The sequence below is a fragment of the Oryctolagus cuniculus genome, chromosome 9 (genome assembly GCF_964237555.1).
Source record: "Oryctolagus cuniculus chromosome 9, mOryCun1.1, whole genome shotgun sequence".
Taxonomy (NCBI): Eukaryota; Metazoa; Chordata; class Mammalia; order Lagomorpha; family Leporidae; genus Oryctolagus; species Oryctolagus cuniculus.
Genome location: NC_091440.1, coordinates 90512242 through 90538751, shown reverse-complemented (window position 1 = coordinate 90538751; position 26510 = coordinate 90512242). Strand labels below are relative to the sequence as shown.

General features: G+C 47.7%; 1 protein-coding gene across 1 annotated transcript in view; it reads right to left on the bottom strand.

Moving 5' to 3' along the window:
- The window catches only part of PARP4 (poly(ADP-ribose) polymerase family member 4), a 91927-nt gene extending 68819 nt beyond the window's left edge, over window positions 1-23108 (bottom strand). The window contains exons 1-8 of the mRNA XM_008259954.4: window positions 22715-23108; window positions 12773-12905; window positions 10307-10508; window positions 10135-10201; window positions 9044-9110; window positions 7428-7541; window positions 1918-2067; window positions 495-632 (exon numbers count right to left, since the gene is read on the bottom strand). Of these exons, the coding sequence (XP_008258176.3) occupies window positions 495-632; window positions 1918-2067; window positions 7428-7541; window positions 9044-9110; window positions 10135-10201; window positions 10307-10508; window positions 12773-12904 (870 nt within the window). The 5' untranslated portion in view covers window position 12905; window positions 22715-23108. The remainder of the gene's footprint in view (window positions 1-494; window positions 633-1917; window positions 2068-7427; window positions 7542-9043; window positions 9111-10134; window positions 10202-10306; window positions 10509-12772; window positions 12906-22714) is intronic.
- Window positions 23109-26510: the final 3402 nt, after the last annotated feature.

The following is a 26510-nucleotide window of genomic DNA, read 5'->3' as shown; positions in this document are numbered from 1 at the left end:
TGACAACGCAAGTGCACAAGTTGTCCCATTGGAGAGATCCTCTTTCATTTGCTCTTTCACTTGCAATTACACACACTACAGGAGGGAAGCATGCTTTCTGGGGACCAGAGCACACCTGCCTTGCCCAAGATACTCAGAAGGTATGAGACTGCGGTGCAGCTTGGAGCCCGGGCATCCAACTAGGATCAAGACCAGCCATCACCCTCAGGTCTATTACAAACCTTTTGGCCTCTTAATTAGCCTGCATTGAATGCCGACTTCAGGTCATCCAGGGGTTGATAATGCCAGAAAGGGATGTCTGGGTTCCTGGGAGGCTTATTCCCCTCTTCCCCACCCTGCCCCGCTCCTAATGTTTCCTTTCTTCAGGATCTTAGGAAGGAACAGCCAGAAATGAATTCCAAAACAATCTACCTAGCATGCACACATAGCATTACTACTTGAGCTAAGCAGCCAGGAAGTAGTTTGTCCCGCGGTGTTTCAGGCACTTGACTCACATCATTGAGGCTGATCTTGTTCACTGGCTTCAGCAGTGTGTGCTCCAGATGGCCCAGGGCTTCGGCCCATAGCAGCTCCACCAAATCGCTCACCTCTGTGCTCAGTGTGCTGGCGCCCAGGACCTCCTCCAAAAGCAACTGCAACACGACAAAGAAACACCACCAAAAAGGCCTTGTGAGTGAGCTGGGTGAAAGCAGAGGTGAGAGAAGTAATTCACCTGAGCCTGGTGCCACTGTTTGGGTGCTGCTCAAGTGTGTCCCACTGCAGGTGATCCTGTGCCTGGCTGGCAGACTGCCTGCCTAGCCCATGCAGGAGGTTAAGAGGTCATGGCATACCATGCCTCCTGGGAAAGGCCCTGGTCGGGGGGCTCAGAACACTGGTACCCACACATGACCTGACTGCTGGCAGGTGGCAGAAGCCCCAGGCACATTTCCCTCATTCCCACTTCCTGTTGAAGAACATTGTAATTGTCAACCAAGTAAACAGCTCCTGGGTGTGGCCCAGACCCATAAAGACCACCTGGAAGGCTATGTGGGTTACGTGACCTTCAAGCTGATTGGAGAAGCATAGAGGTGCCAGTATTGGCTTTATCCTATAGAATTAGTGTTGCCCTGAATTAGCTACTCTCCTCTTTGCCTGCCCTGTAAAAGCTTGTGCCTGATAATAAATGGACATGTTCATCAAAACTGTCTCTGATACTTCTTGTCGAAGAACGCCATCATTGCCCCAGCATCCCAACAGTGTGAGCCTCACAGGACAGGCCTGCATCCCCGCAGGGGTCAGAGCTGGAAGCATGGGAGGTGAGGCCTTGTGGTCTGAGGGGACCCAGTCCACAGAAGGGGGAGTGCTTTTCTGGAGGAAATGCCCAGTCTTTCTGCTTCTCTGCCATGTTCTGACACCAGCTCTTGGGACTCTCCTGCCACCAGAATCCAGAGCCCTCTTTACTTATAAAATATCCAGCTCCAGGTATTTGTTACAGTATCAGGAAACAGACTGAGACAGAGTCACTGTAATACTCCGGGCCTCCACCTCCTCCACTCTCTTCTCTGATTCTGAGCCTCCTCTCCCCGCCCCTCAGCTCTTTTCTTCTCATTTCAGTTTTCCCCTTGCCTTTCCCTTCACCGTGTAAGCTCCAGGTCTGGTAATGGCATTAAGCACACGCAGTCAAGGTTGACAGCCCTTGCTCATGGCCTAAACTGTCATGAAATCTTTCAAATGCTGTGAGTGGATTTTGTTGAAATACGCAATACCTTTCACGGCTGGGCCTGGGACTCGCTCCCCACTCAGCTTCCATGCTTGTCTAGGGGCCCACCTTTCCTCTCCCTAACTCCTCCTCTTCTCTCCTGCCAGTCTTTTGTGTTTAAGAAAGAACACACGCCTATCAAAATATTCAATCCATAAACATGCACAAATCAATCTTACTGCTTGCAGTTTTCCAGATGCTAACTGGGTGGCTTTGGGTGTGAAATGGTCTCTTAGTAGAAATCCCTGCTTCTTCAGCTCTTCAATGTAGTTTTCATAATATTCACTTGCTTCTGCAGAGGTTTTCTTTACAGTGGCCTGTCTTCTAGTCTGTGAATGATAGTATACAGCAAGGGCACAATAACTTATTCACACATCCATCTTTATTTTATTTATACCTACTGTATACTGAACACACACAAGGCATAAGATCTCTGCCATGAAGGAGTTACTTAAACCTAAAACAGCCTAAAACCTGGGAGTAAAATGAAAAAGACTGAGCAGGCACAACAGAGAGAAAAGACCATGTGACTCCTTGGGGAGTCACTAAAAAAAAAAATTTTTTTTTTCACAGGCAGAATGGACAGGGAGAGAGAGAGAGACAGAGAAAGGTCTTCCTTTACCATTGGTTCACCCTCCAATGGCCGCTGCAGCCGGTGCACCACACTGATCTGAAGCCAGGAGCCAGGTGCTTCTCCCAGTCTCCCATGCGGGTGCAGGGCCCAAGAACTTGGGCCATCCTCCACTGCCTTCCCGGGTCATAGCAGAGAGCTGGACTGGAAGAGGGGCAACAGGAACAGAATCCGGCACCCCAACTGGGACTAGAACTCAGTGTGTCAGCGCCGCAGGTGGAGGATTAGCCTATTGAGCCACAGCACCAGCTGACTCAAATGTTCATTCAGAGCCTTCAGATTCTTATTTTATCTCCTATTCTAAGTAGCTTTGAAGTTTGTCACTAACTTGCAAGTCATGCCATACTTCAGTGCCTGGGTTCAAGTCCCAACTCCTCTACTTCCAATCCAGGGTTCTACTAATGCACACTCCAGGAGGCAGCAGATGATGGCTCAAATTCTTGGGTTTCTGCCATTCACGTGGGAAGTCCAAGCAGAACTCCTGGCTCCTGACTTCAGGCTGGCCCAGCCCTAGCTGTTATTGGCACTGAGGAATGAACGAATGGAGGGAAGATCTCAACTTGTCCTTTTGTCTTTGTCTCTGGACCTTGTAAATAAAATGAAATTAAATATATAAATAATTTTAAAGTAGGTAGAATTTATCATAATTTTGGAATATTTCCATCAAAATGATTTTTTAAAGATTTGTTTATTTTATTTTAAAGTCAGTGTTACACAGAGAGAATGAGAGACAGAGAGATTGAGAGATCTTCCATCTACTGGTTGACTTCTCAAATGGCCACAGCACAAGGGCTGGGCCAGGCTGGAGCCAAGAGCTTCTTCTGGGTCTCCTACATGGGTTCAGGCACCCAAAGACTTGGGCCATCCTCTGCTGTTTTCCAGGTGCATTAGCAGGGAACTGGATCAGAAGTGGGGAAACCAGGACTCGAACTGGTGCCCATATGGGATGCCAGTGTCCCAGGTGGTGGCTTAACCCACTATGCCACAATGCTGTCCCCAAAAATGATTTTTAAAAATTATTTTACTAGGCCGGCACCGTGGCTCACTAGGCTAATCCTCCGCCTAGTGGCGCCGGCACACCGGGTTCTAGTCCCGGTTGGGGCGCCGGATTCTGTCCCGGTTGCCCCTCTTCCAGGCCAGCTCTCTGCTGTGGCCAGGGAGTGCAGTGGAGGATGGCCCAGGTGCTTGGGCCCTGCACCCCATGGGAGACCAGGAAAAGCACCTGGCTCCTGGCTCCTGCCACCGGATCAGCGCGGTGCGCCCGCCGCAGCGCGCCGGCCGCGGCAGCCATTGGAGGGTGAACCAATGGCAAAAGGAAGACCTTTCTCTCTGTCTCTCTCTCTCACTGTCCACTCTGCCTGTCAAAAAAAAAAAATTATTTTACTGGCCGGCGCCACGGCTCACTAGGCTAATCCTCCGCCTTGCGGCGCCGGCACACCAGGTTCTAGTCCCGGTCGGGGCGCCAGATTCTGTCCCGGTTGCCCCTCTTCCAGGCCAGCTCTCTGCTGTGGCCAGGGAGTGCAGTGGAGGATGGCCCAAGTGCTTGGGCCCTGCACCCCATGGGAGACCAGGATAAGTACCTGGCTCCTGCCATCGGATCAGCGTGGTGCGCTGGCCGCAGCGTGCTGGCCACGGCGGCCATTAGAGGGTGAACCAACGGCAAAGTAAGACCTTTCTCTCTGTCTCTTTCTCTCTCACTGTCCACTCTGCCTGTCAAAAAAAATTATTTTACTTATTTGACAGGCAGAGAGAAAGACAGAATGAGACTGACAGGCAGATCTCCATGTGCTGGCTCACTTCCCAAATGCCTTCAACAGTCAGGGCTGGGCCAGGTCAAAACTGAGAGCTAGGAACTCAGTCCAGGTCTCCTACACAGATGGACGGACACAACCACTTGAGCCATCACCCACTGCTTCCTAGAGTGCAACTGGATTTGGGAGAGGAGCCAGGACTTGAATCCAGGCATTCAGATATGGGATGTAGACTTCTTAAGCAACATCTCATTTTTTTTTTTTTTTTTTTGACAGGTAGAGTTACAGACAGTGAGAGAGAGAGAGAGAAAGGTCTTCCTTCCATTGGTTCACTCCCCAAATGGCCGCCATGGCCGGCACTGTGCCAATCTGAAGCCAGGAGCCAGGTGTTTCTTCCCGGTCTCCCATGCGAGTGCAGGGCCCAAGCACTCGGGCCATCCTCCACTGCCCTCCTGGGCCACAGCAGAGAGCTGGACTGGAAGAGGAGCAACCGGGACTAGAACCCAGTGTCCATATCGGATGCCGGCACTGCAGGCGGAGGATTAACCAAGTGAGCCATGGTGCTGGCCCCTTAAACAGTATCTTGACCTCCACACCAAATGCTTGCTCCAAAACATTTTTATTAAGAAGAGTAAACTGCAGAGGAGCTCTTTCATTTCTGGTTAAGAGGTCACTCATTTCTGCAAGGTGGACAGGCTCACCCAAGGAGAGTTCTAGACTCTGGCTGGCTAAGGTTGGAAAGTTCCCTGGACCGACAGGAGAAAGAACATTGTAACACATTCTAGTATCAAGGCTTTCTACTTCATGTTTACTTGTTTTTTACCCAAACAACTAAACCCTCCACAAAACATAGTACACATTCTGGGTTCAAAGTTAACAATTTGGGTTCAAAGTCTCCTTCCTGGATGTCTCTGACCTTGGATTAACTTTTTAGCTGTTCCCATGGAAACCTGATGGCAGTGAGAATGTCAGCTGTTACACTGGCAAAATTGCTTGGCCAATATGGCCTCTCCCTGATACACTGCACAGAGACTGGGAGTTCATGAACAAATGGTGGGAGACCCAGACCCTGGGCTTCCCTCTCAATGATGACTCCTGTAAGTGGTGTTTCCCCGAGGGCATCTGGAACCAAGGCTGATGGTATAAGAGCTAAGGGTTCCTGTGGGGCAGGTGGATCTGTATGCACCTGCGTATCCTTGCCTTGCACCTGAGCTGACACCTGGGGAGGAGGCACAGTAAGACACGTCCAGTGCCTGTGAGCCCCTCCCACTGAGCAGTGCTGGGTGTTCTGCTGTTTCCTGGACCACGGTGGATCTGTAACTGAATAGTTGAGAAGACACCTGGCATGTTTCACATTTTATTTGAACTTTAGGCATTAACTGAATTTGTTTTTGTCTCTTACATGCTTTAGCTGAGAACTGTGCTCCTGAGTTGGTATTGACCTAGGGTAAGGGTCATGGCCTTTGCATAGTCTCCTCTGCCATTCCCAGGGCTCTGTGACCCCGACCGACCCTGTATGCTGCACACACATTTGGGTAGCAGCACTGTCACAGTGGGTGTGCTTCCATCCAGGTGGTGATTTCTGAGGGTCAAAGTGACAAGAGTGTTTTCTCTTTGGGTTCCAGCTGCACTAGATTCTTAGTACACAGCAGGTGGTGCTTGATGAACGTATTAAGGGATTGCTTTAGAGGTTTACACATTAGAAAAATGTCCCATAAGTGGTGTGGAACAGGGCAGGAATCCCATGTGTCTCCTTCTCAGGGACTATTCTCTTTGGCAGGACCCTGTGATGCTCTGGTCTGGTGTGCTGTCCTTACCTCCCACACTCCAAAGGGAAACCATTTCCACTTGGTTGAAATGCACAGTCCTGACCCCCAGTACCTCAGAGTGAGATTGTATAAGTACATAAAGTTTTTTTAAAAAAAGATTTATTTATTTATTTTGAAATTACAGAGAGAGAGACAGAGAGATCTGCTATCCACTAGTTCACTCCCCAAATGGCTGCAATGGCTGGAGCTGGGCTAATCCAAAGACAGGAGCCAGGATTTCTTTTGGGTCTCCCATGAGGGTGCAGGAGCCAAAGTACATGGGTTATCTTCAGCTGCTTTCCCAGGCTCATTAGCAGGGAGCTGGATCAGAAGTGGAGCAGCCAGGACTAGAACAGGTGCCCATATGGGATGCTGATGCTGCAGGTGGTGGCTTTACTCACTATGCACAGTGCCGGCCCTGTATACAGAGACTTTAAGATGTAGTTGAGGCCGGCGCCGCGGCTCACTAGGTTAATCCTCCGCCTGCAGCGCCGGCACACTGGGTTCTAGTCCTGGTCGGGGCGCCAGATTCTGTCCCGGTTGCCCCTCTTCCAGGCCAGCTCTCTGCTGTGGCCAGGGAGTGCAGCGGAGGATGGCCCAAGTGCTTGGGCCCTGCACCCCATGGGAGACCAGGATAAGCACCTGGTTCCTGCCTTCGGATCAGTGCGGTGCACTGGTCGCAGCCCGCCAGCCGCGGAGGCCATTGGAGGGTAAACCAATGGCAAAGGAAGACCTTTCTCTCTGTCTCTCTCTTTCACTGTCCACTCTGCCTGTCAAAAAAAAAAAAAAAAAAAAAAAGATGTAGTTGAGTGGGGCTAGTGTTGTGGTGCAGGAGGCAAACCCACTGCCTGCTAAGCTGCGGCCAATGACACCAGCATCGCATATGAGCACCAGTTCTAGTCTTGGCTAATCCACTTCAGATCCAGCTTCCTGATAATGTACCTGGGAAAGCATTGGAAGATGGGCCAAGTACTTGGGTTCCTACTACCCACATGGCAGATCTGGATGGAGCTCCAGGTTCCTGGCTTTGGCCTGGCCCAGCCCCAGCATTTGCAGCCATTTGGGGCATGAACCAGTGGATGGAAGATGCTTCTCTCTTTGTAACTCTGCCTTTCAAATAAGTAAATGAACCTCAAAAAAAAAAAAAAAAAAGAATTTTAAGTAAAATAAAGTGATGTGAGTGGATTCTGATCCAGTATGACTGGAGTCCTTAAGAAGAGGAGAAGACCATGTGAGGATACAGCAAACCAGGGAGCAAGACCTCAGAGGAAACCAATCCTGCTGCACCTTGACCTTGGAGGTGCAGCCTGCAGCAGTGTGAGAAATGTCTGTTGTCTGAGCCCCCAGCCTGTGGAATTTGTTACAGCAGCTTGAGCTGACATCAGGTAAGAAAAGCAAGGGGAGCAGGCTGGCTGGCTCACTGACCAGTTTTAAGGACACTGCAATAGTTGTGAACAGGGGTTGGATAAACACACAGGGATCAGTACACAGAGCATCACCTGCACGCCATCAGCCAGCAGGAAGTGTGCGGAGATCAGGAAAGGACAGTCCCCAGAGTCCCGGGAACAGCACAGCTCCACCACCACCACTTCCGGGCCGTCATTCGTTCCCACCTGGAAAACAGGGCGTGGTTTCAGCAGCTACGCTGGGAAACAGCAAACACGCACAGCACTCAGAGTGCTGACCCTAACTACAAATCCATACATATTGATGAGGAGGTACACATTTAAAAATACAAGAAGACAATAAAAACCACCTGAATTCCTACCACAAAGATATAATCACTATTAATACTTTTCTTCCTCTACTACAGATACATGGGTACTTCAAAAAGAATGTGGAAAACGGAATTAAAAGACACATTAATTACAGGGCAAAAAAGTTTTGAAATCCTTGCATATTCCAATGGCTGTGTGTTTACGCTGTACCACTTTTCATGTTTTCTTTATCACAGAGGGAAATGTTATTTTCTTTTTTAAGATTTATTTATTTATTTGAAAGTCAGAGTTACACAGAGAGAGAAGGAAAGGCAGAGAGGGAGAATTCTTCCATCTGCTGGTTCACTCCCCAATTCGCAGCAACGGCTGGAGCTGTGCAGATCGGAAGCCAGGAGCCAAGAGCCTACAGGTCTCCTACATGGATGCAGGGGTCCAAGGACTTGGGCCATCTCTTACTGCTTTTCCAGGCCACAGCAGAGAGCTGGATCCGAAGTGGAGCAGCTAGGACTCAAACCAGCACCCATATGGGATGTGGGTACTGGAGGCGGTGGCTTTACCCACTATGCCACAGATCCAGCTCCGGAAATGTTATTTTCAAATTAAATATTATTTTTAAATTTTATCAGCTATGTAAAAAAATACAAATGGGGCATAACTTTGAAGATGAGTATTGATATTTATTTGTGTGAATTTACCAAAGAAAAGTTTCCTGTTTTTATTTTTAATGCAAAAGGAACAGAAATTCAACATGGCATAAATACTTCATATCAAATCTATGCTTTTAAAATGCAAGAAATTGGGGGCTGATGTTGTGGCACAGTGGGCTAAATTGCTGCTTATGATGTCAGTCTTTGAGTGCCAGCTGCTCTGCTTCTGATCCAGCTCTCTGCTAAAGCTTCTGGGAAACCAGTGGAAGATGGCCCAAGTGCTTGGCCCCTGCGACCCCTATGGGAGACCAGCATACTGCTCTGGGCTCCTGGCTTTGTCCTGGCCCAGCTCCTGTCCTTGTGGCCATCTGGGGAGTGAATCAGCAGATGGAAGATCTCTTTGTTTTTCTCTGTCTCCCTATCTCTGTTACTCTGCCTTTCAAATAAATCAGATAAGTCTTTAAGAAAATTCCAAGAAACTGCTAGCAACAGAGAGGAGCAGTTTTATTTCTTAATGCCGTATGAATGCTTTGTAGAGTTTAAAATGTCTTCTATGAACATTCATTTCTTTGATAGTAAAACTCAAGCACTAATTTTTATTTCCTTCACTATTAAAAATCAGTTCATATATTACAGAATATATGATTTTCAGCATATGCACAATTTTTCAAAACAACAAGAAAGTGACTGAACAGGAAAAACACTCAGAAGACATTATGCTTTCTTTTCCTAAATAGAAATCAGACTCACTTTTTCCAAGGTGTTATATTTTGCAACTTCAAAATCTTGAGGAAAATCAACATTCTCTGCATGAAACCTGAAATTGAATAATTAAAATGTTAACATTAAAGTAGATTTTTAGGCTAAACAAAATTTCATAAAATTTTTTTGTAGACCTCCTAATTCCTTATGAAATATGTTACAAGTCCCTAATGCCCTCTTAGGGTTCTAGAAATGGATTCCAGACTGTGGGAAATGAGTTGCGTAATTCATGAGCTCTGGTGCCCAGCACTGAGCCCGGCCTGGCTCCTCAGGAAAGTGTCCATGCCCAGGAGCAGAGGCACCAACCATAGGGCCGTCTACTCTGTGTGCAGGCCACGGTGCTCACTCCAGCCTGGAACACCTTCACCTCCTCTATAAAACAAAGGACTCAGACTTCTCTTAAATCTGAACTTTGTACTTTGGATTTTGTTCTCTTTTTAACATCACTGGTAACAAATATAACAACAGTATCAAACTCTTTAAGGTAACAGAGCCAGCAAGCTGCCCAAACCTCATCACCAGTGGCTTTCTTTTTTTAAAATCAAAGTATCTAATAATTACATCAAACCTCATGAAACTGAGAAGACAGAAATGATCATCACAACCCTAGTTGGCAGAAAAAGTCTTAAATAAAAACCCAGTAGAGGGGCCGACGCCGTGGCGCAGTAGGTTAATCCTCTGCCTGCAGTGCCGGCATCCCATATGGGCGCCGGTTCTAGTCCCGGCTGCTCCTCCTCTGATCCAGCTCTCTGCTGTGGCCTGGGAAAGCAGTACAAATAGCCCAAGTCCTTGGGCCCCTGTATCCGCATGGGAGACCTAGAAGAGGCTCCTGGCTCCTGGCTTTGGATCAGTGCAGCTCTGGTCATTGCTGCGACCTGGGGAGTGTCTCTCCCTCTCACTGTCTGTGACTCTCTCAAATAAATAAATAAAATCTTAAAAAAAAAAAAAAAACTAGTAGAGTTAGATAAGCAAAATAAGCTAACATAATAATAGCCTACAAATAATATTTTAATACTGTGCTTGAGGTTTACAAAACATAAACCCTGCAGAGCCCTGAGAATCAGAGGTGGATTACTTACTTGGTGGGTTCCACAATGCTCTCTTTCTCCGTGACATCATCCAGGGGGAGATCATCTGCTTTCACATCTAGGAGTAAAACAAACAAAACACTGGTTTACTGCTCAAAGGTTTATTTTAATGAGTTAACAAAACTGATGGAATTCAGATTCTTGGATGTATATAAATACCTACCAGAACTGCCTGTCTTTTGATCAGGGGGTAGCGTGATGTCCAGTGCCTGAGTGGGACCATAACTCTCAATGTCCAAGAGTTTCCTTTCTTTGATGGATTCCCAGACAAAATCTGGGCTTGCAATATGGATGTGTTTCTTTCGGATGGAGTCCAGTTGGTACTGACTCAGAAGATCAGCATTATCTAAGATTAAATGTGTACACTAAAGGCGAAAAATCAATTTGTTATCTATCAGTGAAAACAAAACACAAACCAATTTTTAAAAAAATTTATTTGAGAGGTAGAGTTACAGACAGTGAGAGGGAGAGATAGAGAGAGAGGTCTTCTGTCTGCTGGTTCTCTCCCCAAATGGCTGCTGTAACTGGAGCCGCGCTGATCTGAAGCCAGGAGCCAGGAGCCTTGAGCTTCCCCCTGGACTCCCATGTGGGTGCAGGGGCCCAAGCACTTGGGCCATCTTCTGCTTTCCCAGGTCACAGCAGGGATGGAAAGAAGAGCAGCCAGGACTAGAACTGGCGCCCTATGGGATGCTGGTGCCACAGGTGGAGGATTAAGCTACTGTGCCATGGCAAACCAATTATTTGTATCTGTACTTTTCACCCTTAACAAGTCTAATTTTATGGTAGATTGTAATAATTTTCATCAGATTTCTAAATTCTTTACAAACAGTACAATTTCTGATCATATATTTTTTAAATCAACAGTTTTTAAATAGTATGGATATAAATGCACTAGGATTGGTTAATCATCCCTACAAGTTATTTCTGAATTTTCACTATTTTTGGCAGTGCTCTGTGATGAACAGCCTCATGTACATCCTTGTCGACTTACTCAGTTTTCTCCGTGAGTCAGAAAAGGAAGTTTATTTGTTTAATGTGTACAATTTCAAATTTAGTTTTGATTAAATAGCATATGGCCATTGTAGACTATGTAAAAAGTAAAACAATAATAATCATATGCTATCTTCTCCACTGTTGCTCCCAGTTCCTCTCCCCAGAGACACCTGCTGTAACTTGTCCCTCTGGATCCTTGCAGACTATTCTATGCACAGACAACACACACAGGTGAGCACACAAATGGCAGCATGCCACCCCCACTGCTGTGTACCTGCTTTGCCACTGATTTTATTTCGCAGATCTTGCCTCATTGTTCCATATAGAGCTGTCTCCTTTATAACAGCTGGCATGCACATTTCAAATGTTTATGTACACTGGGGCCGGCGCTGTGGCTCACTTGGTTAATCCTCCACCTGCGGTGCCGGCATCCCATATGGGCGCCGGATTCTGTCCCGGTTGCTCCTCTTCCAGTCCAGCTCTCTGCTGTGGCCCAGGAAGGCAGAGGAGGATGGGCCAAGTGCTTGGGCCCTGCACCCACATGGGAGACCCGGGGCGGGGGGGCACCTGGCTCCTGGCTTCGGATCGGTGCAGCGCCAGCCATAGTGGCCATTTGGGGAGTGAACCAACAGAAGGAAGACCTTTCTCTCTGTCTCTCTCTCTCTCACTATCTATAACTTTGCCTGTCAAATAAAAAAAAAGTTTATGTACACTGGCCAAAAAAACTTTCAAAAGGCTGCACTCACAGGATGTGAGTGCTTCTAAAGCCAAGAGAGCATGCTGGCAGTTCTCCACCCAGAAGACAAACTGAGAAGGTAGAGTGGGTGTGTATGACTCATCCACCTGCAGAGATGGTAAGCCTCATGAGTGAGGGATTTCTACCTAGACTGGAGGGAAATATAGCCATTTCATTTCCCGTACTCAGCTTGACCCCGTGATTCACAGAACACCTGATGCTCATTGTGGCCAAGCCTTAGGGCTATGGTCCAGGGAGAGGCAGGCTGGGTCAGCCCCTTCTATAAAGAGAGGGGCAAAGGTCTGGGACAAGCAAACCCTGGAGCGAATGCTTTTGGATCTCAATTTCTACTTTTCATAAGAAGGTGATTAACAAAGAAATTAGCCCCGATTACTTCCAAGACTTCATCCAGCTGTGAAATTATCTAAATTCTCAGATTGACAGTTCATTTCAAGAGAGGGAAGCGAGCTTCCTCTGGCCTTTAAATAAGTGTAAAAATAGCACAAGCTCCACGACAAACATCAGCTGATACTGGATGCCTCTCTGTCCTGTGGGAGCCACACTCACGGGTGTCACTCAGTATAGGCATGCTGGTAAGTGACCACAGTGCGCTTTTTGCAAACGTTGTGCACTGTCACTTTTCTCTTCTGAGAATAATCTGGCTGGTCTGAAGTTCTATTCATGTCTTTGGTTGTGCTCTAACAACATGTCTTCAAAGACATGCGGGATTTTCTGCAGCCCGTGGGAGAAGGGGCTAGGCCACTCCTGGCCCAACCATCCGGGGACGATGCCACAATTTCTCCTGCTACCAATCTTCTCTGCTTCATGCTTATAACCATGACCCTTGTTCCCTGAACGCACCATGTTTATCATACAGTAGTTTATGAGACTTGGAAATACCTGGGGATTTAACCAAAGAGAAAACTTTCCACCGTTTTCCTTAATGTCACTTTGTAGCTTTTTCTTCTGCTGCCGAGGTAAGTACTTGACTTTCAAACAGAAGGTACAATTTGCAAAGATTCCCATAGTCATCCTGCGAGAAAGAATATTGCAAATCACAGTTTTTAAGGACTCTCTTTTAGGTGAATATATTAACAATAAATTTAGAATTATTCTACATGCAAACTGTGGAGACAATGGCCATTATTATTTTATTTCTATTGATTTATTTTTATTAATTTTGAAAGGCAGACAGACAGACACACACACACACACACACATTTTTCATCTGCTGGTTCATGCCCCAGATGGCCACAATAGTTGTGGCTGGGCCAGGATGAAACCAGGAGCCAGGAGCTCTATTCAGGTCTCCTTATATGGATGTCAGGGATTTAAATAATTGAGCCATCATCTCTTGCCTCCCAGACACACTGGCAGAAAGGTAGATTGGAAGCAGTTGGGGGACTTGAACCCAGGCACTTTGATATGGGAAGCAGGTGTCCCAAGAGGCAATTTAACCTGCTGGGCCACAATGTCATTTTGTCCCTTTTGCGCTCACTTTGATGACAACCATTCTTCAAAAAGAAAAAAAAAAAAGTTTGTTACCGTCAGCTGCTGGCTCACTCTCCAAATGCACACAACAGCCAGGGTTGGGCCAGGCTGATGCTAGGAGCCAGGAACTCAGTCAGAGACTCTTTTGTGGGTGGCAGGGACCCAAGTGCTTGAGCCATCACCTACTGCCTCGCAGGGGGCACATTAGCAGGAATTTAGAATCAGAAGAGCCGGGACTCAAATCTAGGCACTCCAATATGGGATGTGGGAGTCCCATGCAGCATGTCAGCCACTGCACCAAACACCACCCTAAAATGGCCATATGGGGCCGGCTCTGTGGCATACCGGGTAGCCACAGATGGGTGCTGGTTTGAGTCCTAGCTGTTCCACTTCCAATCCAGCTCTCTGCTAATGGCCTGAGAAAGCAGCAAAAGATGGCCCAAGTTCTTGGGCCCCTGCACCCATATGGGAGACCCAGAAGAAGCTCCTGGCTCCTGGCGTTGGATTGGCGCAGCTCGGGCCGTTGCAGCCAATTAGGGAGTGAACTAGCGGATGGAAGACTCTCTCTCTCTCTCTTTCTCTCTCTCTCTGCCTCTCCTTCTCTCTCTGTGTAACTCCAACTTTCAAATAAATAAAAAAATCTTTCAAAAAAAAGACTCCATTTAAAAAAATGGCCATTCTTTTTAAAGAATTGTGACCATTATATAATCACAAAAATGAACATTCTCCTAGCTTGCAATATGTGTCCTGGTTTTTTAGAATCATTTATAGCTTTTAAAAGGTTTTTTGGGGCCAGCGCCATGGCTCACTTGGCTAATCCTCCGCCTGTGGTGCCAGCACACCGGGTTCTAGTCCCGGTTGGGGTGCCGGATTCTGTTCCTGTTGCTCCTCTTCCAGTCCAGCTCTCTGCTGTGGCCTGGGAAGGCAGTGGAGGATGGCCCAAGTGCTTGGGCCCTGCACCCACATGGGAGACGGGGGGGGGGGTGCACCTGGCTCCTGGCTTCGGATCGGCACAGCGTGCCAGCCGTAGTGGCCATTTGGGAGGTGAACCAACAGAAGGAAGACCTTTCTCTCTGTCTCTCTCTCTCTCTAAAAATAAAAAAAGAAAAGAAAGGTTTTTTAGGGCCAATGTCACAGTTTTACGGGTTATGCTGCAGCCTGTAGGGCCAGCATCACATATGGATGCTGGTTCAAGTCCCAGCTGCTTCATTTACAACCCAGCTCCCTGCTAATGGCCTGGGAAAGCAGCAGAAGATAGCCCAAGTTCTTGGGCCCCTGCATCCATGTGGGAGACCCGGAAGAAGCTCTTGGTTTATGCCTGGCTCAGTCCTGGTGTTTGAGGCCATCTGGGAAGTGAACCAGAGGGTGGACGATCTCTCCCTGTCTCTCTCTGTAACTCTTTCAAAATAACAAATAAATATTCTAAATTTTTTTTTTCATTTTATATCAAAGGCACAGAGACAGACCCAGGGACAGAAGGGGATCTTCCACCTGCTGGTTCATTCCCAAAATGCTGCTCACAACAGCCAGGAACCAGGAACTCAATCCAGGCCTCCCACATGGGTGGCATGGACCCAAGCACTTGGCCCATCATCAGTGGCCTCCCAGGCACATTAGCCAGAGACTGTATTCGGGCGTGGAAACCAGGCACTCCCATACAGGATGTTTCCGAAGTACAGAGCCAGCTCTAACACACTCCACAAAGTAAGCTGCGGCGAGGCAGGCTGGTGGGCTCGGGTTCCCGCAGGTGCAGCATCTGTCCGCGTCTCACCGCGCGCCTGGGGAACGCAGTTCTGTTAGAACACCAGGCTCCTGGCAGCCTGGAATAGCCGACCCTACTACCCTGCAGCGGGGCCCGCGTTCCCTCTAGGCTCTGTACCCCCTCCCCTCGCGCCCCCTCGTGGCGTCCCGCTCCCACAATAGGGCTTTAGGCCGCCTAGTTCCTTTGCCCTGCTAGCGACCGGCGCAGCGCCACCACCTCCCAGATACTTGCCCGTGCTCACCGCGATATGCCATGTCCCTAACCTAGGCCTCCCCGCACCCCACCCCCACCCCGGTCCCCTCTTGGCAACTGCCTACCGCTGTCCTGCTGGCCTCTCAAGCTGCCCCAGCGATCCTTAACTTTCCACCTATACAGCCCAGTCTGTGTGCCATACAGCCCAGCTGGCTGCCACCATGGCCCATTTCCCACCAGTTGAGTTCTGCCTCATTGCCTCCTTCCTCCACTTCTACCTGGCCCTGACTCCAAATTCCACTCCACTCTCCACTCCGTAGCTCCAAAATTCTTGTGTTTGTGGGAACTGAATTTCAAATACTATTTGAATTCTTGGTCATTAGCTCAAGGCCTGTTGGCTCTCTCCAGCCTTATCCTGCGCTGCCCCCCTCTCTCCCCCACCCCGTCCTGGCCACACCAGCCTTGTCGCATGGTGAAACTTCAGGGCACAGTCCTCAGGCCTCCTACAGGCCCCCTCCCACGCTGTACACCCTCCCAGCACCTGGCAGTTTGTTCAAGGAATGAACAAGGCAGAGGTCCCCTCATTTCTTTTTTCTTTTAATGAGGTCTGGTTGATTTCACTCTGCTTTTCCATAACTTTAACATTTACTAGTTTAATAATTGTCGGTTGCCTTTTACGTTCAAATTATTTAATAGTTAGCATATGAGTAGGTATAAGGGCTGAAAATGATGCATACTCTAGAAGATACTACATCACACTATTTTGGTTAATGTAGCCTATTATTAACGTCAGACAGTTAACAAGCAGATAGACCGGGGGCCAACGCTGTGGAGTAGTGGATAAAGCTGCCGCCTGCAGTGCCAGCATTCCATGTGGATGCTGGTTTGAGTCCCAGTTGCTCCACTTCTGATCCAGCTCCTTGCTAATGTGCCTGGGAAAGCAGCGGAGGATGGTCCAAGTCCTTGGGCCCCTGCACCTACGTGGGAGACTGGAAGGAAGCGCTTGGCTCCTGGTTCTTGGCTTTGGCCTGGCCCAGCCCTGGCCATTTTGGCCATCTTGGGGAATGAACCAGTGGATCTCTCTCTCTGTCTCTGTCTATCCCTCTCTCTCTGTAACTGACTTACCAATAAACAAATAAAATCTTAAAAAAATCTATATTAAAAAAAGGAAACACTTATTTCTGTGTAAAAACATGAAATCCACACAAAGGAAGGTTTTTTTTTTTTTTTAAAGATTTATTTATTTATTTGAAAGTCAGAGTTACAGAGAGGTAGAGGCAGAAAGAGAGAGAGAGAGAGAGAGAGAGAGGTCTTCCATCCACTGGTTCACTCCTCAAATGGCTGCAACGGCAGAGCTGGACCAATCCAAAGCCAGGAACCAAGGAGCTTCTTCCGGGTCTCCCACGTGGGTGCAGGGGCCCAAGGACTGAGAGAGAGAGAGAGAGAGGTAGTCCATCCACTAGTTAACTCCACAGAAGCAGAGGAGGATGGCCCAAGTCCTTGGGCCCCTGCACCTATGCGGGAGACCCAGAAAAAGCTCCTGGCTCCTGGCTTCCTGGCTTTGGATTGGCATAGCTCCAGCTGTTGTGGCCATCTGGGGAGTGAATCAGCAGATGAATACCTTTCTCTCTTTCTGCTTCTGCCTCTTTGTAACTCTGCCTTTCAAATAAATCTTTTAAAAAAAGTTCATGGAAAATGCATATTATGAATACCTATGTGTTTACTTCAATTTTTTTTGCAGTAAAATAAATCTATCTTATAATTCCATTGTCCACAAACGTTTTGAAGACCCTCATGCAATACCATTCCTCTGGCCTCTGCCAACTACCTTAGGCTGAAGTAGGCAGCTGCTCAGGCCCACCTTCAGCTCTGTCCTGGCTGTATTCTTCTTTTTTAAAATGCTTTTTATTACATTTATTTGCATCTACTTGAAAGCAGGGCAACAGAGAGGAAAGAAAGAGAGAGAGAAAGATCTTTCATCCACTGGTTTATTCCCCAAATGCCTGCTGTTCGAAGCTGAAGTCAGGAGCCCCAGAACTCTACCTGAGTCTTCCATATGGGTGGCAGGGGTCCAACGACTTGAGCCATCATTGGCTGCCTCCAAAGATGCGTTAACATGAGGCCGGATCGGAGGTAGAGTACCTATGAGTCAAACCAGGCATCCTCTACGGAATGAGGATGTCACAGGCAGCGGCTTCATCTGCTGCGCCACGATGCCTGCCCCGGGTATATTCTTGTCTTGTGTTTTTAATGTTTTCTAGTAAAGTAATTCATGGTAACTATTGCAAATTTGGAAAAACAGAATGCATAACAGCAAAAAAGGAAAACTCAAAACCTAAGGGTTACATTAAAATATCTTGTTCTGTCTTTTTTCTTCCAGGCTTTTTATTTTAAGTCTATAATGGAAAATAAAAATTAAAATTATACTATATACACAATACCTATCCTGCTATTATCAGTCAATATCATATCTTTTTTAAAAAAGATTTATTTATTTATTTGAAAGAGTTACAGAGAGACAGAGATCTTCCACCTGCTGGTCACTCCCCAAATGGCTGAAACAGCCAGAGATGGCCCAATCAGAAGTCAAGATACAAGAGCTTCTTCCAGGTCTTCCATGCGGGTGCAGCGGCCTAAGCACTTGGGCCATCCTCTGCTGCTTTCCCAGGCCATCAGCCGGGAGCTGGATTGGAAGTGGAGAAGCAGGGACTAGAACCGGCGCCCATATGGTATGCCAAGAAGCAACTTTACCTGCTACACCATAGCGCTGTCCCAGCATGATGTCTTTAGCATTTTGCCATTCAACATTCTTAGAACACACTTTCAGTAGGGGCTGGTGTTGTGGCACAGCAGATTAAGCCACTGCCCGTGAAGCCAGCATCTCATATGGGAGTGCCTGTTTAAGTCACAGCTGCTCTTCTCCCCACCTAGCTCTCTGCTAATGCGAAAGCAGCCGGTGATGGTATTTGGGTCGTTGCCAAACACGTGAGAAACCCGAATACAGTTCTGGCATCCTGGCTTCTGCCTGGCCTGGCCCTAGCTGGTGAAGTCATTTCAGGAGTGAACCAGTGGATAGAAGATCTCTCTCTGTCTCTCCCCTTCTCTCTGTAACTCTGTTTTTCAAATAAATAAAATAAATCTTTTTTTTTAAAGAAAAACACTTTTAGTAGAGGCTATCTTAATTATATACCATAAATAAACTACTTCTGGTTAGAAAATTAAATGTTTTTTAATTTCATATCAGAAAAAGCTGTAATGAATTGTTTGCTTGTGAATCTTTGTAAAATTACTGAATTCAAAGAGTTTCAATATGTTATTTATATCAATCATTGGAATAGGAGTTTGGCACAGTGGTTAAGCCCCAGCTTAGGATGCCCCTATCTCACACTGCAGTGTCTAGGTTCAAGTCCTGGCTCCATTTTCCATTCCAGCCTCCTGCTGCACACCTTGGGAGGCAGCAGTGAAGAATCAAGTACCTGGGTCCCTGCCACCGGAGTGGGAGACCTGGATGGAGTTCCAAGCTCCTGGTTTCAGCTTGGTCAGCCCTGGCTGTTGCGGGCATTTGGGGAATGAACCAGCAGACAGGAGATCTCTCTCACTTTCTCTCTGCCTTTTAAGTAAATTAAAAATAAATAGATAAAAATTGAACATAAATTTTAAAAATGTAATAAAAGGAAAAAATTAACCCCCATGAAGGAAATACAGAAAGCTCTCCAAGAGATGGAAATGTTCTAAACTAGATTGTGGTGATAGAGCACAATTTAGTAACTTTCCTACAAGTTTTCTGATTTGTGCAATTAAAATGGGTGAATTTAATGGTGTGTAAGTCATACTTCCATAAAGTTGCTTTTTAAAAAAAAAAAAAGATTCATTTATTTATTTGAAAGAGTTACACAGAGAAAGAAGGAGAGGCAGAAAGAGAGAGAGAGGTCTTCTATCCGCTGGCTAACTCCCCAATTGGTCGCAACAGCCGGAGCTGATCCGAAGCCTCTTTTGGGTCTCCCACGTGGGTGCAGGGGCCCAAGGACTTGGGCCATCTTCTACTGCTTCCCCAGGCCATAGCAGGGAGCTGGACTGGAAGTGGAGCAGCCAGGACTTGAACTGGTGCCCACATGGAATGCTGGCACTGCAGGCAGTGGCTTTACCCACTATGCCACAGCGCCGGCCCCCATAAAGTTGTTTTTCAAAAGTACCTACCATCCCTCCATCCAAAAATAATCCCACTGTTGGAATTTTTGATATATTTCTTTCAGGTATTACTATTCCCTGTATCATTACATTTTATAACTTTTTAATAAAAATATACATTATTTATTGTGTATTTAATTTTGTAGCCAGTTTCTATTTATTATTTGTTTGTTTGTTTGTTTGACAAGCAGCATAATAGAAACAGAGAGGGACACACAGAGACATCTTCCATTCACTGGTTTACTCCCCAGATGGTTGCAATGGCTGCAGCCAGGTTCTGGCTGAATCCAAGAGCCAGGAACTCCATGCAGGTCTCCAGCGTGGGTGGCAGGGACCCCAGTACTTGGGCCATCTTTTGCTGCTTTTTTCAGGTGCATAAGCAGGAAGCTGGATCAGAAGCAGAGCAGCCGGGACTAAAACTGGCCGGGACTAGATCTGATATGGGATGCTGGCACTGAAAGCCATGGTTTAACCTGCGGTGCCACAATGCCAGCCTCTCTTATTTTTCTTTTAATGAGAATTTTCTCAAGTCATCAAATATTCTTTGAAAGTATTTGCAGTGGCTACATAAGCTATGTTCATTTCATTTCACACCATGTCACCGGATATTTGGTTATTTAAAAGTGCTCTCAGCAGGTTAAGCCACAGCTTGGGACACCAGTATCCCATAGAGAAGTCCTGGGATCAAGTCCCAGCTCCTCTGAAGTGACACCTTGACAGCAGGGGCTCCATTTTAGAGCATCCAAGACTCCATCTTGAGAAAGTACCCCCCTCCCCAGTGTGAGACTATGGGCTGAAACTTAACTATGGTCTAAAACTAAGACAATAACAGTACACTACCTGCCACTTGGCAGAACATAGAAATCTCTTCACATGGCTTGCTCAAGCCTAAAACAGTTGGCTGCACTTGGATTAATGTTATTTGTCTATGTCCCAGATATGATTTAGGTCAGTACCTGGACAAATGTCAAGATAGTAATTGGTGTGGTTAAGATTGTAATTGGTGTTGTTAAAATTGTAACTGGTATTGTTAAGACTGTAATCGATATTGGTTTTGCATATGCTTTAGGTCAGCTTGACCCTAGCAACCATGCATTCCCCCCTCCCTTCCTTGTGGTTTTTGCCTTTATAAACCCTGTTGCTATGAGCTTTGGGGTTGAGAGTTCTTTAGGGCATGAGCCGGCTGTCCACTATTGGCAATAAAGGACCATCAAATTTTATCAGTGTGGTGTGTGTTTGCACTCGTTCAGGTGCAACACTTCCACCTTGATCCAGCTCATCGCTGAAGTGCACGGGAAGGCAGCAGATGATGACCCAAGTACTTGGGTTCCTGCTAGCCACTGGGGATGTCCAGATGGAGTTCCTTGCTCCTGGTTTCAGGCTGGCCCAGGCCTGGCTGTTGCAGGCATTTAGGGAGTGAACCAGCAGTTGGAAAAAATCTTTCTTTCTCCCTCTCTCTGTGTCACTATGCCTTTCAAATAAATAAACAAGTAAACCTTTTTTTTAAAAAAAAAAAAAACCTGTTCATTATTACATATATACTTTGAGGAAAATGTTTATACTTAAATTTGTGGCCAAATCTGTCATTGTTTTCTAAGAATAAATGGCTAGAGGTGGGATTACTGAATCAAAAAGTATGAACATTTTCCAGCCCTTATTTCTGATGCGATAGAATCTAGGTAACCAAATTTACCATCTCAACCACGCTTAAACAGTGTGCAGTTCAGTGGCACCGAGCCCCCCCCACCTCCACCCCGTTGTGAACCCATAGCATATACATCTCAGATACAAGGCTCTGGCCTGTTGCCAGCACCCGAGGCTGCCAGGAGACAGGAAAGCACACCTAAGGTCTCTCCTCCTGCATTCTCCCGGCTCCTACCGGAGTGCCAGGTCGCAAGCCCGGCCTCCCGCTTGTCTCACAGCTCCTCCTGCTTGCTGCCAGCGCCCGCTCAGTTCTCGCCAGCACTCTACAGGTGCGTAGGGCTCGAAGGGCGAGTCTGCACGGAGGCGCTCCGGTCTGCCCCCTCCGCAACCCCAGGGCAAGGGCGCATCGCCTTCCTACCCCGCAACCGGCTGCAGCATCCGCAGATCGCGGACACAGCAGTGGGCAAGAGGCTTCCGGATTCCCAGGTCCCGCCTTCACCCGGAGCTCGCGTCGGCTCTTGTCGGAAAGCCCCGGGCCGTCCCCGCCCAGAAGTCTTCCGGGGCCCTTCTCCTCGGATGGGCTGCCCTCCTCCGGGCCTCGCGGTGGCCGCACACCTCCCCGCGGGCAGCAGTCCACTGTCACGGCAATTCCTCCCGAGGGTCAGGGCTGCGGGGTGGGGGCCGTGCCTAGAATCCGGCCCACTTCCGATGCACCGTAGGGCCTGCAGTAACTGCGAACTCACTGAGAAACCTTCCTCATCAGTGATAGCCCAGGGTCACGGCCAAGCCTTCTGACGCTGCGTGCGCTTTCGAACTCAAACGGTATCCATACGACCTCCCTAACGGGATCCCAAAGCCGGTAAAAAGTAGAGGCACTCTTTTTTATTTTTTTCTTTTGTTCCAATGATCCCCATAGCATACAGCATAGGGCCTAATAAATACTTGTGGAATAAAAGATCAAGTCAAACGCAGAGGACGAACATACTCAGGGTGCACTTCTCCGGTATCAGCACACTGCGCTCGGAATAGCGCTACTTTTCCCTGCCACTTAGCAGGCCGGGATCGGAGAACCGCTTCAGTTAGGTCGCGGGTTTTCCAGGAACCGAGCTTGACCACCAGACCCCCCTGCAGACACCGTCGGACCCGCAACCTGCGCACTGCTTCCGTCAGGGTGCTCCCTATCCCTCCCCAGGTCCGGTCCGCTTAGGCTTCCCGCGTGTTCATCAAACCACTGAACATTCGCACAAGCTCCTCTGAAGCCTAACCATCAGAAAGAAGAGGGGACGCTGGGCACCCAGGAAACAGGAAACACCGCATTCTACCGCGATTCGCTCATTTCGCAGCGCAAAGCTGGAGTCCGGAGACCCGCGTCTGCAGCCAGGTGCGGTGGACGCCCTCCCTCCGCCCCGTGGGCAGTAACCCCAACGCCAAGCCGACTCCAGGCCTGAGGACGCCACAGATCCCCGCAGCCTGAAGCCCAAAGCAACATCTGCATAGCCGCGGTCGGACCCCGTGCTGGCCACGACTACCGGAACCCTGTGCCGGACACCCCGGGCGCCACGCACCTGCCACAAAATCCGGCCGCTCCGGGCGCTCCACCGATTTCAGGCGCTCGCTGCTCCGACGCTGCGGGATTCCGGGCTCTTCCGCCTCCAGCACAGCCCTGGAGAGCGGCCAGGCGGGCGGGGCGAAGCGAGCGCCCTCGCACTCCGCCCTGCGCCCCTCCCAACCCCGCGCACCGAGCGAGTAGGCCGGTTCCCGGAGGTGCGGGTCGGGACCGAGTTCAGGCCAGTCCCTCTTCCAGGGTCAGTCTGACGGTTCAGGACTTCATCTGGGGTTCATTCTTCTGGAGGGATTTGCCCAAGGGGGAACTCCATTGAAGTGAGAAAATAGGGCAATCCCCAGAGGCAGAAAGAAGTAAAATGTGCGAGGGTTTTACGGATCTGGGTCACAGGAAGTGAGATAATTAATTCAGTTCAGGACTTTCCGGAGTTGAAGTTCATGACAGTGTTTGTGGGTAGCCATATTCAGTCTGTGCTCCAACCAACTTCCCATCATAAATATTTTTTTAAAAATACGCTTGTACACATATAGACTTTTTTTTATTATCCCCTAAACAATCTGGTATAAAAACTACTTATATGTGATTTACATTGTATTAGGTATTACAAACAACCCTGAGATGATTTAAAGTACAGGCGAGGGGGCCGACGCTGTGGCATGGTGGGTGAAGCCGCCACCTGCAGTGCCTCCATCGCATATGGGTGCCAGTTTGAGTCCTGGCTGCTGTACTTCCAATCCAGCTCTCTGCTGTGGTCTGGGAAAGCAGCAGAAGATGACCCAAGTCCTTGGGTCCCTATACTTATGTGGAGACCAGAAAGAAGCTTCAGGTTCCTGGCTTCGAATTGGCTCAGCTCCAGCTGTTGCAACCATTTGTGGGAATGAACCAGCAGATACTTTCTCTCTCTGTCTCTGCCTTTCTGTAACTGCCTTTCAAACAGATAAATAAATCTTAAAAAAAAAATAAAAAGTATAGTCCAGGATATGTGTAGGTTCTATGCAAATTCTACTTAACTTGAGCACCCTTGATTCCGGCATGTGTGGGAGCTCCTAGAACCGATCCTTTATGGACAAGGAGGGTTGACCGTATCTCCCAGTCAAGAGAGGTGGGAGCTAGATACTTAGATCTGAGACTCACTATTCAGGCAGTAAAGTAATGAGAAAGAATCAGACTCCCAGGAAACAGAATGAGACAGGAAGGTATAGAATTGATAATCCAGTGGAAAGGGTATGGCTTTGAATCCTGTCTCTACCATTTATTACTGAGGAGACTGAGGACCAGAACCTTACCTGGAAGTCCTTGCCTTATGACCTGCCTTATAAGGTTGCATAAAAATAATTTAGGTGGTATTAGAAAAAGTGGCACACTAGTGGGTTCTGAATCTATTCCTGTCCAGAAGCATAAGAAAAAAAAGTCAAGAGACACCTGGCAGAATCTTATTGAAACCTAAAAGTCAAAAGTTTAAAAGCAAACAAGGAAATGTTTAACCAGGAAAAAGGCGACTGAAAGCAGGTAGATCTTTTTTTTTGACAGGCAGAGTGGACAGTGAGAGAGAGAGACAGAGAGAAAGGTCTTCCTTTGCCGTTGGTTCACCCTCCAATGGCTGCCGCAGCCAGCGTGATGTGGCCGGCGCACTGCGCTGATCCGATGGCAGGAGCCAGGAGCCAGGTGCTTTTCCTGGTCTCCCATGGGGTGCAGGGCCCAAGCACCTGGGCCATCCTCCACTGCACTCCCTGGCCACAGCAGAGGGCTGGCCTGGAAGAGGGGCAAGCGGGACAGAATCCGGCGCCCCAACCGGGACTAGAACCAGGTGTGCCGGCGCCGCTAGGCGGAGGATTAGCTTAGTGAGCCGTGGCGCCGGCCCGCAGGTAGATCTTTTATGGCATTTTAACTCACCCTAGCTCCACTCCCCTGGTCAGTCATCGTTCCTGGTGTGGATACCTCATTCTGGAGTGAGTAGACTTTGTCGCCAGTGTTTGTCTATTTTGACCTCTCTGTGGCCTCCCAGAGGGTCTGGTGCAAGGGGCTTACCTTTGTTTTCTTAGTTCAGAACTTTCTTGAAGCAAAAAAGCAGCTGCAAGGAGGGTGTGCCTCAAAAATATTAAAAGGCAAGTGAACATTTTTGCTACCACAGGCAGAAATCAGAGCTGCTGAAATCTTGGAAGGAAAAGCCAAGGGTGAGATTTTTGGAGATGGAAGAGCTTTGAAATGCGTCCTTTTACCAGAGTGTCTGGGTTCAAGTCCCAACTCGGCTCCCAATTCAAGCTTCCTGCTAATGTGTACTGTGGGGGATAGCAATTGATGGAGTTGATGGCTCAAGTGCTTGGGGCTCTGCCACCTGCATAGGAGAGCTGCATCAAATTCCTGTCCTTGGACTTCAGCCTGGCCCAGTCTTGGCTGTTGCAGGCATTTGGGGAGTGAATCAGTGGATAGGAGATCCTTGTTTGTTTCTCTGCCTTTTAAATAAATAATTTTTCTTTGAAAAAGGTTCCCTTTAAACTGAGGCATCTAGAAAGTTCCATGCAATGCTAATGCAAGATGCTTGCTGAGGAAAACTAATTTCACCTGTGGCTGGTTTTGTGCTCAGTGCAAGCAGGAAGTGACAGCTAAAGCAGAGTTATACTTTAAAAAGTTTGTGGAAAATGGAATTGAAAGATAAATTTATGAACAGGCAATTAAGTAACCTCTTGGGATGCTCATAGCCCATATCAGAGTACTTGGTGCAAATCCCAGCTCCTCAGTTTCCAATCCATCTTCCTGTTAATGTGCATCCTGGGATGCAGTGGAATGATGGCTTGAGTGCTTGGAGCCCATGTGGGAGAGCTGAATGGAGTTCTGGGCTCCTGGCTTTGGTATGGCTCAGCCCTGTCTGTTGTATTTGCAGAATGAACTAGAGGACGGAGGACAGCTCTGCTTCTCATTCTCTCTCTCCTCTCTAACTCTGCCTTTCAAATAAATCAATACATCTTTTAAAAAATGAAAATAAATAAAACTTTAAATAATATGAAATCTTTTTTTAAAATCTTATTTTGGTGGAAAAAATGTTTGAAATCCATGCATAGTTTTTATAATATGCATTTTCCACAAACTTTTTGAAAACCTTTTGTAAATGGCCTGGCTAAGGCTGGCGCCACGGCTCACTAGGCTCATCCTCCGCCTGCGGTGCCAGTACTCCGGGTTCTAGTCCCAGTTGGAGCGCTGGTTCTGTCCTGGTTGCTCCTCTTCCAGTCCAGCTCTCTGCTGTGGCCCAGGAAGGCAGTGGAGGATGGCCCAAGTGCTTGGGCCCTGCACCCGCATGGGAGACCAGGAGGAAGCGCCTGGCTCCTGGCTTCAGATTGGCACAGCACCGCCCATAGTGGCCATTTGGGGGGTGAACCAAAGGAAGGAAGAACTTTCTCTCTGTTTCTGCCTCTGTCTCTCTCACTGTCTAACTCTGCCTGTCTGGAAAAAAAAAAAAAAAAAGAAAAAAAAAAAAAAAGGCCTGGCTAAGCATTGAAGGAATGCCTCAAAACAAAGCCAGTCTTCAAACATCCAGTGAATCTTTCTCTCTTTTTTTTTTCTACAAGCATTTAATAAGAACCCAGCTAAATCACTGGATGAGCAATAAGCTAAAGGACAGAGACTTCAGAGACAACAGATGACAAAGAACACAGTCTTTACAAAAAGTTTTTAAAAACCCGTAAACAACCAAACAGCAACACTCACCGCTAGCAACAACAAGAAATCATGGGAATAAAGAATCTGATTTCCAAAGTTACCACATCATAATACTCAAAATGTCCAACTTTCAGCAAAAATTT